The sequence below is a fragment of the Bombus impatiens genome, unplaced genomic scaffold, assembly GCF_000188095.3.
Source record: "Bombus impatiens unplaced genomic scaffold, BIMP_2.2 scf_0406, whole genome shotgun sequence".
Taxonomy (NCBI): domain Eukaryota; kingdom Metazoa; phylum Arthropoda; class Insecta; order Hymenoptera; family Apidae; genus Bombus; species Bombus impatiens.
In genome coordinates, this window is record NT_176825.1 from 820417 (window position 1) to 836673 (window position 16257).

Sequence of the window (16257 nt, forward strand, 5' to 3'; positions counted from 1 at the left end):
CATCGAGCCGGTATAACCCCTGGGATCGTAGACGGACCTACTGTGCGCGGGCGGCGGCAGAGGTGGAGGCGGCGCCCCGTGATGGTGAGGCACTTGCTGGTAAGGCGAGCTACTGGCCTTCGAGGTGAGAGGTATCGGGGCTGCGACCGCCGGCTCGGAAGCTCTGCAGACCGGCGTTCCGGTCATAATACCCGAATTCGGTTTCCCGTAGATGTGAGGCGGCGCTGGGCTACTGACTTTCGGCTTAGAGCCTGCCGGCGCGGCGTAATGTGATGTCGGTGAGGCCGTGGGCGGATGCGGATGTGGATAAGAATACGAGGACTTGGCAGTAGCGTAAGGTAGGCCGGGTTCCGGCCTGGTAAGATAACGTGGTTCGGGTGGCGATGGATGCGGTGGCTGATGAGGATGTTGAGCGTGCGGCGACTGACGATTGTGCGAATGCGGTGGATGCCCGTGCGGACTGGGTAACTGCGTCGTGGTCGTAGACCCGCTACTGCTTCGGTGATGACCCTGAGGTATGCTCTTCGCCGCCTGTAGTCCGTCCAGGTGGTGAAGATGGTGAGGACTCTGCGTCGGACTTCTGTACTCGTACGGTTTGTGCTGCGGCGGGACCGACTGTACGTTCAGATACGGCATGATCTTCGGACTCGGCGAGTGTTGCTGCGACGTCGGCACTTTCGGAAGCTCTCGACCTTCGTTCTTCACTATCACCGAGCTCTTGTGATCCGGCAATAAAGAAGGAGGATTCTGGAGAATCTCCCGACCGTGATGGTCTCGCTCGAGACCTCCGGCCAAACCGCTTTTACTCGGTAACGACTTGTGCGGTTGACCTACGTCACTCTTCACCTTAATATCGTGTATATACGGTGACTGTGGCTGGTACGTCGAGTAACTGAACAAGCCGACGTTTGGCTCCACCTTTGGCAGGGAACTGTGCGACGGCCCTACCACCGGTGGTGGTTTCTCGTGAAGACTGCTAACGGGCAGCGACGACTTGGAAGTCCTCGAGTGCGCCGGTGGTGGTGGATAATCGACTTTGCCAGGTACGCTCGACGGTCGAGACACCTGCGCCAAAACAAACCAGAATGACTACCATTAACGCGGTATTACCAATATTGGCATATAGCAATCGCCGCAGAAACGAACGTTTACGCCGAGTATCGGCGATAGTGCGGCCGTTCTCTCTCGATCGATCTCTCGATCGTTACAACCACGCGCATACGTACCTGTTGAGTCGGAGGCGCAGTGGCTGCATAATAAGCGGCTCTCTGTTGTGCCGCGACATGGTCCCTGGCCTCGGCTTGCCTGTGCAGTCTCTCGGCCGCGACCAGGTGTTCCCTTATCCCCAGGTTCTCAGTTTCTCGTTGTCGCTGCTCCCTCGCGTCCCGCTCCCTCGCCTCGCGTTCCCTTTCCTCGCGCTCGCGTTGCTGTTGCTGCGCGACGGTGACTGGATGCGCCGCCGCCGCACCTGGCCCGGGATGATGATGGCCTACATGCGCTGTCATTGCGGAATGCGGTGTGGCGTGCGTCCTGCTTCCTGGTGGTGGTAATGGGATGAACGTGTTCCATGCCATCGAGGTCGACTGCATGTTTCTCTGCGGAACATAAGACACCTACTTCAATAAATACTGCCAATCAGTTTGTCGGTTTGACCCGGATGATCGTCACGCCCGTTCGCTGTTTCCTCCCCGATATCCGTCACTGTCCACGTGTGCCGGTCAGAGAGACACGAAACGCGATACGCGACTTCTATTTTCGCGTTCGTCGTCACAGTTGCGCGCGCGAGTGCACGCGCGGAAACGCATTCGACACCGACATCCGAGGAGAAAGCAATCTACTATACTCTCGCTGACGCCATCGTCTTAGCAACTTTCCTAATGATATACGATTATTAGTCCGGTAATATTTTATACATCTGTGGGAAATTCGTAGATACAAGAACGCACAGAATGCGCATAGTACGCGAAAATATACAAAATTTCCAAAGTATAGTACTCGTTATAATATTTAGTCGATGAATCAAATTTCTGCTTAGTTGCGTTCAGAAAAATAAAATATTGTAGAAATTCGCAGTTCAATGCGTGTTTTCAACTCGTTTATGTGTAGCACCTCTGCCATGAATGCAAAAAATTCCGTAGTCCGTATTACGTATTTTACATTTTTCCTAAGAAATTTCGTGCGAAAATCTTTTATCTTCTGTAGATAAATCGCGATCTTTCCGACCGATTGACCGAATATGATACATATAATTTTCTTCGAAACGTTGTCGATAAAGTAATTGACGCGTGAATCATTTGAACTTATATCGATAGCAAAAGACACTGATCAAACCACATTCTACCCGCAGCGTGTGTTCCTCTCGTCGAGTCTGTTGGACAGTCGTAACACCAAGATCTCGAGTAGTCGATTGGAAACGTGAACACGACTGGAACTTTCCAAGTATATAACACAGTCATCAATCCTATAATAGTAAATCTTATAAATCCAAGAAATCCAAGATTTCCACCTGATTTGATTCTGTACATATCATTCGATAAATACTCAGAACATCAAGATCGAATCGTTTATAACAGAATACTAATCGTCCAGCTAATTTTATTCTAACTTTTCCTCGAATCGATTTGTCACGATAGTAAGGAAAATCTCTGGCATTGGTATTTTTCTACGATTAATCAAGGCCGTCAGACCATCGAGTCACCAGATAAAATTTATCAACGACGATGATCCAGACGATCAGGAGGAGAGAACTAGAATGAACGACCATTTATGAAGACAGAGGCAATGAGAGAAGGAGGAAGGCTTTAAGTAGCTTGTCACGAACAGGCCGCGAATCTAATTATGGCCTCATCCTAGAAGAAGGTTTACGATGCTAATCGAGCCGTGAGCAAATGTCAACTCACGTGGACTGTTTGCTCGTTGTTCGCGTCATCTTTACCCGCGCGTATTTCTACCTTCTATGTACGTTCGTGGTAATCGCAATTTCGTGACTTCTCTAAAGTTTCTTTCACCTGCTATCACGACACACGCATTTCCACGCGAAAGGGAGTCGTCGAAGCTTTGTCAAAGGTATCGAGCACATCGATTATCGCCAGGATGTGAACCTGCATCGCGACAAAAAGACACATTTGCATCTGACCAAGAGTAAATTACCGATGTGTCATTGAAGAAGCATGTTCGCGTTTATCCAAAGGCGAGAAAGCGTCTCGAAGATCTGCTGGCTGGCGAACAGAACACGAATAGAACGAAGATCGACGATCCTCGGTGGTATTCTGTTGATCGCGTGGAACGCGTCTGACCCCGAGCCTGTATCAGCCGAGATTGTACCCGTGTTTTGTCCGCGTAGGAGCATTATACGCGGTTGCGTTTTGTTCGCGTATTGCATTCCTGACAAAAGGCGCAGAGCGGGAGAGGAGACCGAACAAAAGCTCGTAAAACGCTCGTTAAAAGCACGAGACACGCGCGAGCCAGTCGACAGAGAAAGGAAGGGGAAGGGGGACGGGTGTTGCAGACCGAACCTGAGAGATTGCGCTTAATAAAAGCCAGAACACGGCATTCAGGCTCAATCAGGCACAGGGACTGACTGCTATTGGTTCGTTGACTTTCTCTTCCTCGACTCTTAACCACTGACGCTTAATCTGCTTTTTGTTCCCGGCGAACGTGTTAGCCAGCGCGCTACTCCCAACTCTCCTCTTTCTCTCTCTCTCTCTATTTTATTTCTCCTTCAAGTCGTGCTCCAAATGATTACAGATCGAGTATCAGAGAATAGTCTATTATTAGTACATGCACGCTTTACGAGATGGAACTTTTCACGCACGATGACTCCACTCTAAATATTTATAGGATATAGCAGGGTTGCTCGAAGCTGCTGCGAAGCATCGACGTTTTAAAATTCAACCTTGAACTTTGCATGGAATAATCAGACTTGCGTACACGATAGTTACGAGTATGTGTCAGCTAATCCATTTATTATAACATTTACATACTGGTTAATTAGGTTCATGTATATTCAATTTTCAATCATTTATTAATTTCCTTTTAGTCGTTCTATTAATCATGGTCCGGTGGTGATGGCGATGACGCGAGACGCGTATACAGAGTCGACACTCACGACTCTCGTCTACGAACGTCACGCTTTTTAAACGTGCACCAATTTGCCCGTATTTCGCAACCGGCACGGATGTATCGCGCGAACTCCGCGTCCTAACGAGCGCAACGATTCATGCCGTGCGAGCAAATCTAGCTGGCTTGAGTCATCGCGTTCCTACTTCCTAAACGAGCTACCGCTAATGTCGACGATGCGTATCGCGCAAGAAACATTAGTCTGGCTACTGTATATCCGTTAAGCGAATCCAAGCCGATCGAATTCTCTTAATCGATACACGACAGACGATAAGCAGGATAACGATAAGTTGGTCGTCTAAATTTCGTTAACTGATATCGATGGTGGTTGCTTTCTGTTGTAGACAAAATTTCCAAAATTTATAAAAATTTTATTGTTCGAATAAAGTTAACGATAAGGCTATTTATTTAAGCATACTACGTATAACAACATACAGTAACATAATGTACGAAACGATAATAATATTTCCTCTGATAATAAAATTATTCTGAGATAGTTGGAATAAGAATTAAAAACAGTGTTGTCGGAGAGTGGAAAATGTCTGGCGACCGACTGTATAAAACGAATATATAGTTAGAGGTAAAGAAATCGATGTTCGATCGAGGCTTTGAATTCCACGATGCACCTCCGTAGACAAAACACGTTACTCGAATCGCGACGAGATCGAAACGTTAAATAATACGATCGAAAGCGAAGGACTATCGTGGAATATTCCACTTGTAACACGCGGCGAAAATAACACCACTCGCATTGCAAATGACGGCAAAAGAACATTTCCTCTACTGTGCAAACTGCCTTTGAATTACAAGCAATCAACGATGACAGTGAAGTTTGCGTAGCACCATTAATCTCGCGGACGAAACTTCTCGATAAGAAAGAAACGGAGATCGTAACGACATCCACGCAACTTTTTCATTCCAAGACTTAATGATACGAATGTTGAACGGAAGAGGAATATTATCATCGTTCCGGTGAACCAAGCAGCGTATCAATTATGTAATCACACGCGGCTCTTCGGTGATAAAACTCCCACGAACTTCCACAATGACATTTACGCGGCGCAAATAATAGTAGAAAGCTCGTTTCTTGTCTCTCTACTTTACGCTTTCGATCGTGTTACGTCGATTATCACCGATCCAGCACATTTCAATTCCATTTTATTTATACGCGCGCTCGCTAATGATGCCGAAGCTGAAAACGTTTAATCGCCACACGATCGCCGCACGATCGTTGAATTAAAATCGTGCGCGCCATCGAGGCCACTTTCGTTAACTGGCCCAATCGAACCGAGTGTTGAGTGTATCGAAAGAAATAACGGCATGAAGGAGATTGGACGCGAGATTAAAACGCGCATCCCCGTCTCTTTGTTTCCTTTCCTTTTCTTTATTTATATACAGGGTGGTTGGTAACCGGCGGTACAAGCAGAAAGGGGGTGATTCTACGCGAAAAAAGGAGTCGAAAATATAGAATACAAATTTTTCGTTCTTTTTTGAATCTTTCCATCGAGACATCGAGATCTACGGTGAGATCGGGTTATAACGTACCGCGGGCGTACCGAGTGAAAATTCAAAGTCGATTTTCTCGAACACAAAGCCTCGAACGAAAAATTTCTATTCTATATTTTCGACTTCTTTTTTCGCGTAGAATCGCCCCCTTTCCGCTTGTACCACCCGCTACCAAACCAGTTACCAACCACCTTGTATATTGAATACTTAAGAGCTAGTGGCTCTTGCATATGTATAGCTAAGTTTCTCGATATGATGCTACGAAAACTTGTTGAAATTGCTATTGTATAATTGTATGTAATTGTCAGTTACTATACAGTGATATTTGGGCAGAAGAGAGGAAAAAGAATATATTAATATATATATATTGAATATTTCACAAAAATAAGTATTTCGATCAATAGCAGAATAATGACAAATATAAATAAACTTAACGGGAATTTAATACACAGGGTATCAAACTGTACAACAAAGCACAAGCCGGAAGCAGATGAATCTATATACAAAAGTTAGTGGAAAATGTAGAGTGACACTTTTTCCTACAGTGTTCCATTTTTGGACAAAATAGAGATTGAAAGTCAAGTATGTGGTATTCGAATATGACTAATTTCGGACACGGCAAGAATAGATAATCGCCAGAAGTTTATCTTGCGTGTTAAAGTAAGTCGGAAGCGCGCAACAAAGTTTTTTCACAAAAGGCTTCGTTTCTTAGAAAAATAAATGAAAAACTCGATGATAGGCGTCTACTAGGCCTTTAACGTTAACGATATTTCTTTAAGCAAATAGGAACACTGTGCAGTCGATATTCCGGACACGTTTGACGTGTCGTGCTGTTTTTAAAAGGCCTACACAGTCCTTCAACCTGACAGTCTTCATTTTCAATCATACAAGACTACACATTACAACACACATTTTAAAAATAACCTCTAATTCCAGCTCAATGGGATTAAAATAGCACCCTGTCGTATTCGAATCTCGGTTTCTTTCATTTCCTCTCAGCCCCTGGCCCAGCGTCAGCACTATGACATTCATTATTTATCACGAAGCGAGCAGGCTATCAATGCGGGGGTGGACTGGTAGAAAAGAGGGTTTCGTCGTAGCCGATGAACCAAGTAAATCATCCACAGTTATAGCCGATCCTCTCTCGCTTCGATTAATCAATTCGTCGATTTACCCGTCCGACCCCGAAACGAACTTTCTTTCTGTCTCGGCCGACTGAAATTTTAATGCCAGGAATTATGGGGCTCTGGCTTTTCCTTCCACACTTGGGAAAACGTTGCTCGTTCGCCGACCGAGAACCAACTTATTGATAAAAGAAAACAAAGAGCGAGCAAGTAAAAATTATTAGAAAAATTGTTCAAGGCTCTTGAAGACGTAAATTGTAATTTTGCAAAATACTTATCGCAATCGGTCATCGAACGACCTCAACGGATATATCGGGAAAGTCGACAAATATTTGTCGTTCGCAATAGTCGAACCGAGTTTATCGACAAAAATAAGACTGGACGTTATCGCGCTCATTTTACGCCGGTCTGAAATGAATGGCGAACACCGATGATTATAGAATAGAAGATGATAAACGATTATTTCCCTTCGTATTTTTATATCGATGATTCTTATTCGCTAATTAATTCGAATACGGACAGATAAGCCGATAACAGATAAGTTTATCAGCATAGGTAACCATATAAATAATTCGCTTGATTTTAAATAAATAACACGACTGAAATGAACTTCGCGTACATTAATCTATTCACCGAGGGAAACACGTCAAGTAAACACACGAATTTCTATTGTTCGAACGAGCTGCTTTGTTTTTCCTGAAATAAATTATATCTCTGTGAATCAGTCTGAAATTCTGTTATAATTATTGGTTATAAAGATAATGAAGAAATTATGGTCGATAATTATACGGCAAATTCCTCTCAGCCAATTATTACATCACACAATGAAAGCAACGACTAGAGTAACAAATCGATATAATAGATCCACTTTACAGCAAAGCTACATCTCATCCGCGTTATCAGTCGAGTCGACAAAACACTTCCACAAAAAATCACGATAAGATAGTATTGGCAAGCTATTATCGGGTTCAGCTGCAAGCACTCGGATAAAGAAAATCGTAATCGAACGCGTGACCAAAAACATTTTGCGTGTGCGATACGTACTTGTATATGGTCCGCTTTACAAAGGTCGACACCATCTTTACGATACAAATATTAGCGTTCAAATTTCAACCTGATCGTGACCAAATATTTTCTATGAATCCTGAGAAACAGATGAACGAGGGAAACAAAAGATTAGACAAATAAATAGGAGGCAAACGAGTTGGAAACGACGCGAACAGTCATCGAAAGGAGTTCTAGCGTTAAATTCAAAGCCGCGTGGATTGTTTGCGAATAACATAGCGAAACGCTATCTTATCGCGACAGACGGGCCAAGAAACGTATTTATATTTCCAGCAAACAGATAGCTGGTGAGATGATAGGAGATAAGGGAGAAGGAACCGGAGCCGAGTAGATCTTTTTACACCTATAGTCAACAGCCGGCAAGCCGATAACCACACATTTAGTAATATTTGAGTACAGTTAACACGGTTGATTCACGTTGTTTACGAAGCCACGATGGGCCACGCACGAGATAACGATCACGTGAATCGACTATCAGGAATCTAGCGAATTCGCGCAATCGGATACGAAAGCTTTCAGTGAGCCTCGTTCCTCGACTTCCAATGATATCGAATAAGGAAAAAGAGATAGAGGGTAATGGAGGAGAATACGAAAGAAACTTTTCGCGGAATCGCTCGCGAATAGGTAATCGACAGAGTAGAAGAAACTAAGAATGAGGAAGAGATTCGAAGAAAAGTTGGCGGGACGCCGATTGAATTAAGCATTAGATCGAAGGCTGGCATTTTATAGCTGGAGTTCTGCATGCTCGTCGGATTAACACGCCATGTTCCCCAATCGATTTTATAGAGCCGACATAGATTTAACTTTTACCTGGGCAACGTGGGTAAAAAAATGCGTATAATATTCGAGACTTTAATATTCGAAACTTCTGCAGACAGCTCGACGTAAAAATATCAAAAGAAAATAAAAGGTTTGCCAGAAAATAGTGAATCCGGGTTTGAGAATGGAAAATTTCAAAAATCTGCCTGAGAGACATCGGTAGCTAAAGGCGAGGAACATAGATAGACGAAGAATCAAGGAAGGATAATTCGATAAGGATTACGTTCGAACGGCAACTAAAAGTTTTCGAGGGAAGAAGTTAGCTAACAGATGCGAGGCATATTTGCCGGAATCGCAGAGGCGCATTAAATTTCAGACGAGCTACGTCAAACGACTATAAGAGAGCCACGATAGCAACTTGCTGACGCCGCTGCGGAGAAACTACTCTCGAGGTTTCCTATGTACGTGCCTGGTCAGCAGGCGATGGGACTTGCTGACTGTTCGCATTTCTGTCTCTCCCCCGCGGACTCGGGCGTAACCACGTTTCGCTTCGTCGAATTGAAAGGCAATGCTTAGAAAACGGATTGCCCGACGACACGAAGAGCAAAGAAGGAGGATGATAACAGACATGTGGGCAATTTTCAAACTCTTTTCTCTCGCTTTTCAACGGTTCTATCAGCGCCATTAAAAGCACGTAACAATAGGGATGACTGGAAGATCTTTCGACAGTTGCTTCTTTTTAACAAGGTGTGTCTCAACTGGAAGATTCTCACTAACTAAGCTGCGATCATCCTATCCTTTGTAATCGTCGTGATAATATACAACCTTTAAACAACAAATATATACACTAGCATATACAGTAACCTCTAAACATATTGCCAGTACACCGTTAACAAACGATTTGAATTTATAATCGAACGATTCCATAAGAAATTTCTAGCTATTTAACGTATCGCTAATTACTCTACTTTAATTAAATTTTGATATCGATACTATACCATCACTGTGCTCTGTCCGTACAATCGACTGTTTCATTATTTCTTTTCTTTTTTTTCTCCTCCATGAATACCATCGCTGTTCAGTTAAAAAATTACATTTCATAAAAGAAACCACTGTTCTCCTCGCATCTTAACGAAATCCACGACTCAACGTCTTAGCTTCCACTCTAACTGTGCCTCGATCCTCGTTCAGTTTCTAATCCAGTCAAAATACCCAACAGCATCGTGACAGTTCGTCTTCGTTCTCACCTGACCACTCTTCGACTACGAATAATCGGTTATCTTTTTAAAGACGAATAAACCCGTCGACAAATAAAATCATTGACGAAATTATGCGCAGGTGAATCTATCGGCCGGATAACGCATCCGGCCGCGCGCGCACGAGCGCGTTTATCGTTTCATGAATTATTTATTCGAGGTCGTGCACGCGGTCCGCTCTCTCGCATTCCCCTCTTTCATTTCAACGTCTGTTATTACTTGCACGCCGGTTTTCGTGCGTGGTGTGCTTTTAGAAACGAGATCATTTCAGGCCAAATGCCTGCGGCCACCTACCTGTCTCTGTCACGATTTATTTCCCAATTATGAGGATCCTCGAACCTAGGGGACTGGCAAGTCTCCACCAGCCAGACACAAAAGGATACAAAGGTTCCAAACGGATCACCGACCTGGCTCTTTCACCATTGGCCATCCCTCCAGTGTACGATTTTTCATCGGCTTTCTTTCTCCTATCCAAAACTACCGACCTATTTTTCTCACACACTTTCAGAAGAAAATTCCCGTCCCATGAAAATTATTGTACTCCGTCCAACAATAGCGTATGGAGGTCTGACGTTTTACCAAAATCCAGTGTATCCAGTGAGACGACTGTGACGTTTATAAGTCCACGGGAAGTTTGGTTGTAACGTTGTACAAGATTTGTGAAATACGCTACAAAATGTGACATGTTGAAAATGTAACGCGATACAATTTCCACAGTTTTACAGCGCGTTATTGATATTGGATCGTCAGAGTGTACTCGCAACATGGCACGGAGACGACGATTTAAAAAAAGAGAAACAACCGCGGTTAATATAGTAAAACCTATTAGGTTGTTCGAAGAGTATCTTTCTTTCGCAAACGTGTTTTTCACGACATTGCACCTTCGTATAAACGCGAACGCAAGTCTGTGAAATGTCGCGGTGTTTGTCTCAACCGAACAAAATGGATCGTACGTAATTCGACAAACATAAAACAAAGATCGTCGAGCGTCTATTATTTCCTCGCAAAACGATTGAAACTTTCCGGGTAACCTAATACATAAATATAGTACCGTAAATTATCATCAGAATTAAGCCATTATTACGCTATCTAAACACCAGAGACGTTTCATCTCGTTTGACGAACCATTCGATGAAAATTTGAATTAACATAAACATGGGTTAGCTGTGACACGACAGGGACGGTATCAGGATCAGAGACCGCTGCATCGATTCAGTATGTTCACGAGGAGATGCGAGCGTGTACGCTGAGACAGAGAGGATTTATGAGAATAGCTTGCCTACAGAGGAATACCGTGGTAGTCCCGTGAGTTCAGGGCACGTGGTAATTAACTTTGCACTGGATTAGAAGGCGTACGTACCGAGCAAATTTACAACGAACGAACAGAGGCGGTTCCGTGCTATGAAAGTCGAAGAGACACGAGGAGGAAGTCAGATGGAACTCGAAACGGCGCTTTTCAGCAGGGAAATAGACCCTCGAGTGTCGCGCGTCGAGCTCGTCATCCTCCTCTTGCACGAGCGCGTTAATTTCTTCGATTCGCTGGTTACAGCGCGCGTTCTTTCGTTTAACGAGCTTACCATGCCACCAGTCCGCCTCTTTTCTTTCCTCTCTTTTTCGATTCGCCTTTCTGTCTGCGTGATCGATCGACGTAGTTACGGCTATTAGCCGATGAGAATCGAAAACGGAATTACGCTCGTACCGTCTATGGATCGACGTTCTAAAAGCAACGTCCTAGCAACCTAAGTATCATAGAAATTGAGGAGTTTGCAGTGAAAATAAATCCTGTTAAATCTTCCGACCTTTTCACACAATGACGTGTTTCACCGATTAGCAACAAAAGCTCTTACAGTACGATTAACCATTGTCGTAAGACAGGATCTACGCTTTGTTCTGACAAATCGCGTGGAACATTTCGCTACCTGTATCTAAATTAATACAATCGTATCGCAGTGTGAAATATTCCGGGAACTGCAAACAGCGTGCGATGTAAAGATAGACTCGAAGTACGTAAATTAAAAGTAAGCTTAAATTGTCAGACGAAATGAAATTGTCTCTTAGTTGTTGTTGAATGAAAATTGATGAATTGTCCAAGCTATATATCTCATCACAATAAACCAGTTGCCAAAAGTGAGTCGAGTTTTATTTTTGCTTGAAATATATTTAACAAAAACCAACGATGCCAAAGTGTGTTCCGCTGCTCTCGTCGCCAGCCTATTATTATCTATTAACATCGTAAACGAAACTGCTCGATTGTTTAAAAAATGAGAGCGTGCGAGGCATTCCTTTCGAACGAAGAAATAAGCTGGAGAATCGGCCACGACAACACACGGCTAGCCTCGTACATTTTAATTTCTGCGACTTCCTCGCCGACTTCCTTCGCTGCAATATCGCGTTGCACAATACACAGCACGTGAATAAATGGATGTTCGAGTTTCTCCTGATCTAGATAACCGTTGCTGCTTTTTACTTTCATGCCTGACCAACGTACGATATATCAACGGATTAAATGGCCGGCCAGTCGCCAAACCACGGGTTCGACGTTTACGCCATTGAACGCAGGCCTATGAATCACTCGAATGTCATTCATTCGAGGAAGAAAGTCGTAAGGGAAACATCGGGCGTTTTGAAGAAAGAAAAACTGCACCACGCGTGTCTCTCCACGGGAAAACTTATACGGCCGCGTCCATACAAGAAATTGTATATCTTCTAAAAAGTAGTATTATTATTTAAACGAAGTATAGACAACGCGGATATTAATAAAATTCTTCGTTCGTAATATTATTGCAAAGTTCTTGGTTTCAGTATAGAAATTACAAACTGCGCGCTGAAATTCTGTAGCGTTTTATTTGAACAAAAATAGACGATTTCTGTAAGTGGCTATCTAGGTCGTATTTATAAACTAACAGATATACGTAGGATTCGTAGGAATTTTTTCTTTCTTCGTTTCGATATACGCGTATCTATTTTACACGCTTCTCCATGATTTTTCTGATGCCGTGCATCTGGTAGCGTGACGAGTATGCGTAACCTCGACCAATTACCGCCACCGTAATCCCCACTAATTAATCCGCGTGATTCACAAGGAAGTGCGTTCGGGTTTATCGTGCGTTTAGAAATAATGTGTTCCAATTAGAAGTTTCGTCCCTCGCGCAACCGTAACTCGATACCATAACGGGCGAGATTAACAGCTGAATACGTCAACTTGGAGTTATGGCTCTTCGAACGAGAATTTCAAATTAACACGCTGTTCGTTGCAACACTGTGTGTGTGTGTCTATCCAACTAGCATTTAATTCAGTAGCAAACAAATTCTATCAAAAATGCTTGAAAAATACAATTTGTCAGACACGTAAAATCGTATTGTAACGTCAATGATCGTACGTAATAGAAATACTGTCGAAACGATCGAAATATGAGATTTGAAATCATCGACGAAAGAAGAAAGCAACATTTTTATCCTACTATCCACTTTAATTCGGCTTTAAACGTATCGATGAGGGAACGATACACCGTAAGAGAGAAAGATAGTATTGTCGTAGCACGAAACACCATCGAGTTCTATTGTTGCGTACCGTGCAGTGCATAATTAACGACCTTCGTGCCGATCGAGTTTTGCATTGCAAATACCACTTGGAAACGCTAAGCGCACACCCTGGCGTCTCTCTCGTCACATAAATAAACCAACACCGCGTGCATGCGCGCTAGTCGTGTTGCTACAATAAACACCGTGAAAAGTATCGCGATCGAGATGAATCGCCTTACGCTGTTTGTTACACCAGATCGTTATACATTTAGAAATCTGGAAGTACTTTCGATAGACGAACGAAGATAACGTTCGCAACAAAAAAAAAAAAGAAAAAAAAATAAAATATCTCGAGTGCCCTATCTTCCTATCTTCGAGAGTGGTTGAACCGCTTCTCTTCTACGTTCTGGGACAAGTGTGTTTAAAATTCCGTAGAACGTTTCTACTAAATTTAGAAAATTTCGCAGAACCCGCGTTGGATGAAAGAAGTGTTTGTTTTACTTTCTAGTTGAATATTTTTTGAAATAATTCTGGAAATTGTACATTTCGTCGACCGTGTCAAGTTGAAAGAGTTAACTGAGATAAGACATTGGCTTGATCTTAACGTAGAACGATAAAAAAATTTGAAAAAATCTCACCGATAAGGATGAATAAATAACTCGTTATTTTTTATATTCTGTTCGATATGAAAATTGCCAAGTTTGCATTCGAATAGCGACCTGCATAATAGAACGATGAACTTATTGAGCGACCTAATGCCTGAACCGATGCAGGCTGTCGCCACGTGAGATCATAGAAAAGAACGGAAAGAGTGGGAACTCGTATGAAGCTGCAAATAAAAGCTGCTGCGTACAAAGAGAGAGGAGCAAAGGGAAGCTTTTCGAAATCTGTAGGAATCGTCAACGAGCGTAAAATCCAGCCGACGTGCATAAATCAGAGGCCGAGTTTTCCATAGTGACAGCCTTCAAAGCGGCCCAGAAAACGTATTTCTTTCCAAGCTCGTGTCCGTTCTCGCGGAACGAACGGCGTACGTTTCGCTTAGAAAAAAAAAAAAAAAAGAAAAGAAAAGACTAGCAACAACGGTTTCAACGCAACCAAAGAAAAGAATTTATCGCTGCGTACACACACACCGTTTCTGGCATTGTTATCAACCGTACCAGATATACGTTATCGCGGTGCAAACAGAACGACAACGGTCGTTCTCTCTATTCCTCGTAAATTTCCCAAGGTCGCAGACCTCGTTCGTCCAACCAGCTCCCTTTCAACCCTTTCTATTGGGTCACTTTCGATCCAGTTGCATCTTTCTATCGTTAGAAAGTTTCTTAAATTTCGGCGAAAGGTAACCAACCAAGTATTTTTAATCTGAGTCGAGTAACGAAGAAAGAAACGTTATCGATAAGCGTAACCAACCGTTTCCATTTTAGTGCAACGTGTCGATCGTAAAATGAAATTTAAACTTTTTCGTCCGGAAACGAAAGCAAGATCGCAATCTGCATGGGCGAAAGGAAAGTAAGCGTGGCAATCTGTACTGACCTTCGAAACGATCGCCTGAAAGCGCAGGGGACCCTTTTCAATCCTAATTCGTAGATCCACGTAGCCTTGGAGCGTGTTTAAAATGGCAATCACGTCGAGCACTGATTCACAAACAACGGTATCGTATCCTCTGCCAGCAATGTATATCACGCGCGAAAATACGGCTAAAGCGTTCACCTTTAGCCGAATAAGCCGATAAATACGGCAGAAAAATTGATCAAGAGACTCGTGTGGAGCCGCTGAATCGCTCGAGTTTCTCTTGGCGACTCTGACTCTGACGAATCGATCGACGAAACCGTCCCCAGCTTCGAGACACACACTCGTTCGCGCACGCTATATCTGAGAGGCGAAATGGAAAACACTTGGCCGATAGCGCCGTTATCGTGATTTATCTATACACGACGCGACTAAGAGAAAAAAAAGCAATTTATGGAGGAAGTTGAATCGAATGGTATTTACGCGTGACACGAGATCGTGACTCATAGATTCGACGAAGAACCGTCCGAGCGGGACGAAAGCCAGCAAAGGACTGGCAGGACATTTTCGTAAGATGGGAGGGCAGGTATACCCCGCTGGGCCCCAACCTGAAATGATCCTCATTGGTTTATGCACCCATACGAGTCCGCAATGCGTCGCAGAGGATCTCAACTTCCTTTCTAACTTTCCTTTTATTCAAGAATTCAGACAGGGTCGAAAAACCGTTTCGTAGGTTCGTTACCTGTTACGAAGGTTTCCTCTCACTGTTAACCAGATTGAGGAATCCTAGGAACGTAATTCAACGAACAAAGGAACAGGAACCTAAGTAGACATTTGTTTTGTTTACTAAATATTAAAGTGTGTACAGTCCCCTGAGTTACCATATCCTTTATTGTGTAAATTTCTGCATTCTCAAATTACCTAGAATTACCTGGAATTACCTATATCTGCGATGTAATTACGATACTAATCCGAACCGATTGGAAATAAAACTTGTATAATGTTCGATAAAGAATATTCCTTGAAAAAGATAAAGTTTCGATTTGTTTAATATAGCTTCCAGGAGTTCGAAGCTCGTCATTATCTTCGTTGCGTAAGATTTCCTTAGTGAAATTCAACGCGGAACGAGGCGTACAAGATTCAACAGCTGTTGGAAAAGTTTCACGTCATCGAGCGCACACATTCCAACGAAATCAATAGTAGGTCTGCTGCGAGCCGACGACTTATACGGAATTACGGAACATCGAAACAGAGAGGCGGATAATCGAGTACGTTGATAGATGTCGTAAATATAGGTATATGGGTAATATTATGCATAATGCATACATACATGTATTACGAAAGAATGTTACTGGTTAAGAAACCAAGAGAAAGAGGAAATGAGAAACGCTGCAAAG

The 16257-nt window shown here is 43.3% G+C and overlaps 1 protein-coding gene across 1 annotated transcript in view; it reads right to left on the minus strand.

Moving 5' to 3' along the window:
- Window positions 1–16257, minus strand: part of LOC100748410 (probable JmjC domain-containing histone demethylation protein 2C) — a 242142-nt gene that overhangs the window by 8806 nt on the left and 217079 nt on the right. The window contains 2 exon segments of the mRNA XM_024368213.2: window positions 7–1065; window positions 1227–1595. Of these exon segments, the coding sequence (XP_024223981.2) occupies window positions 7–1065; window positions 1227–1595 (1428 nt within the window).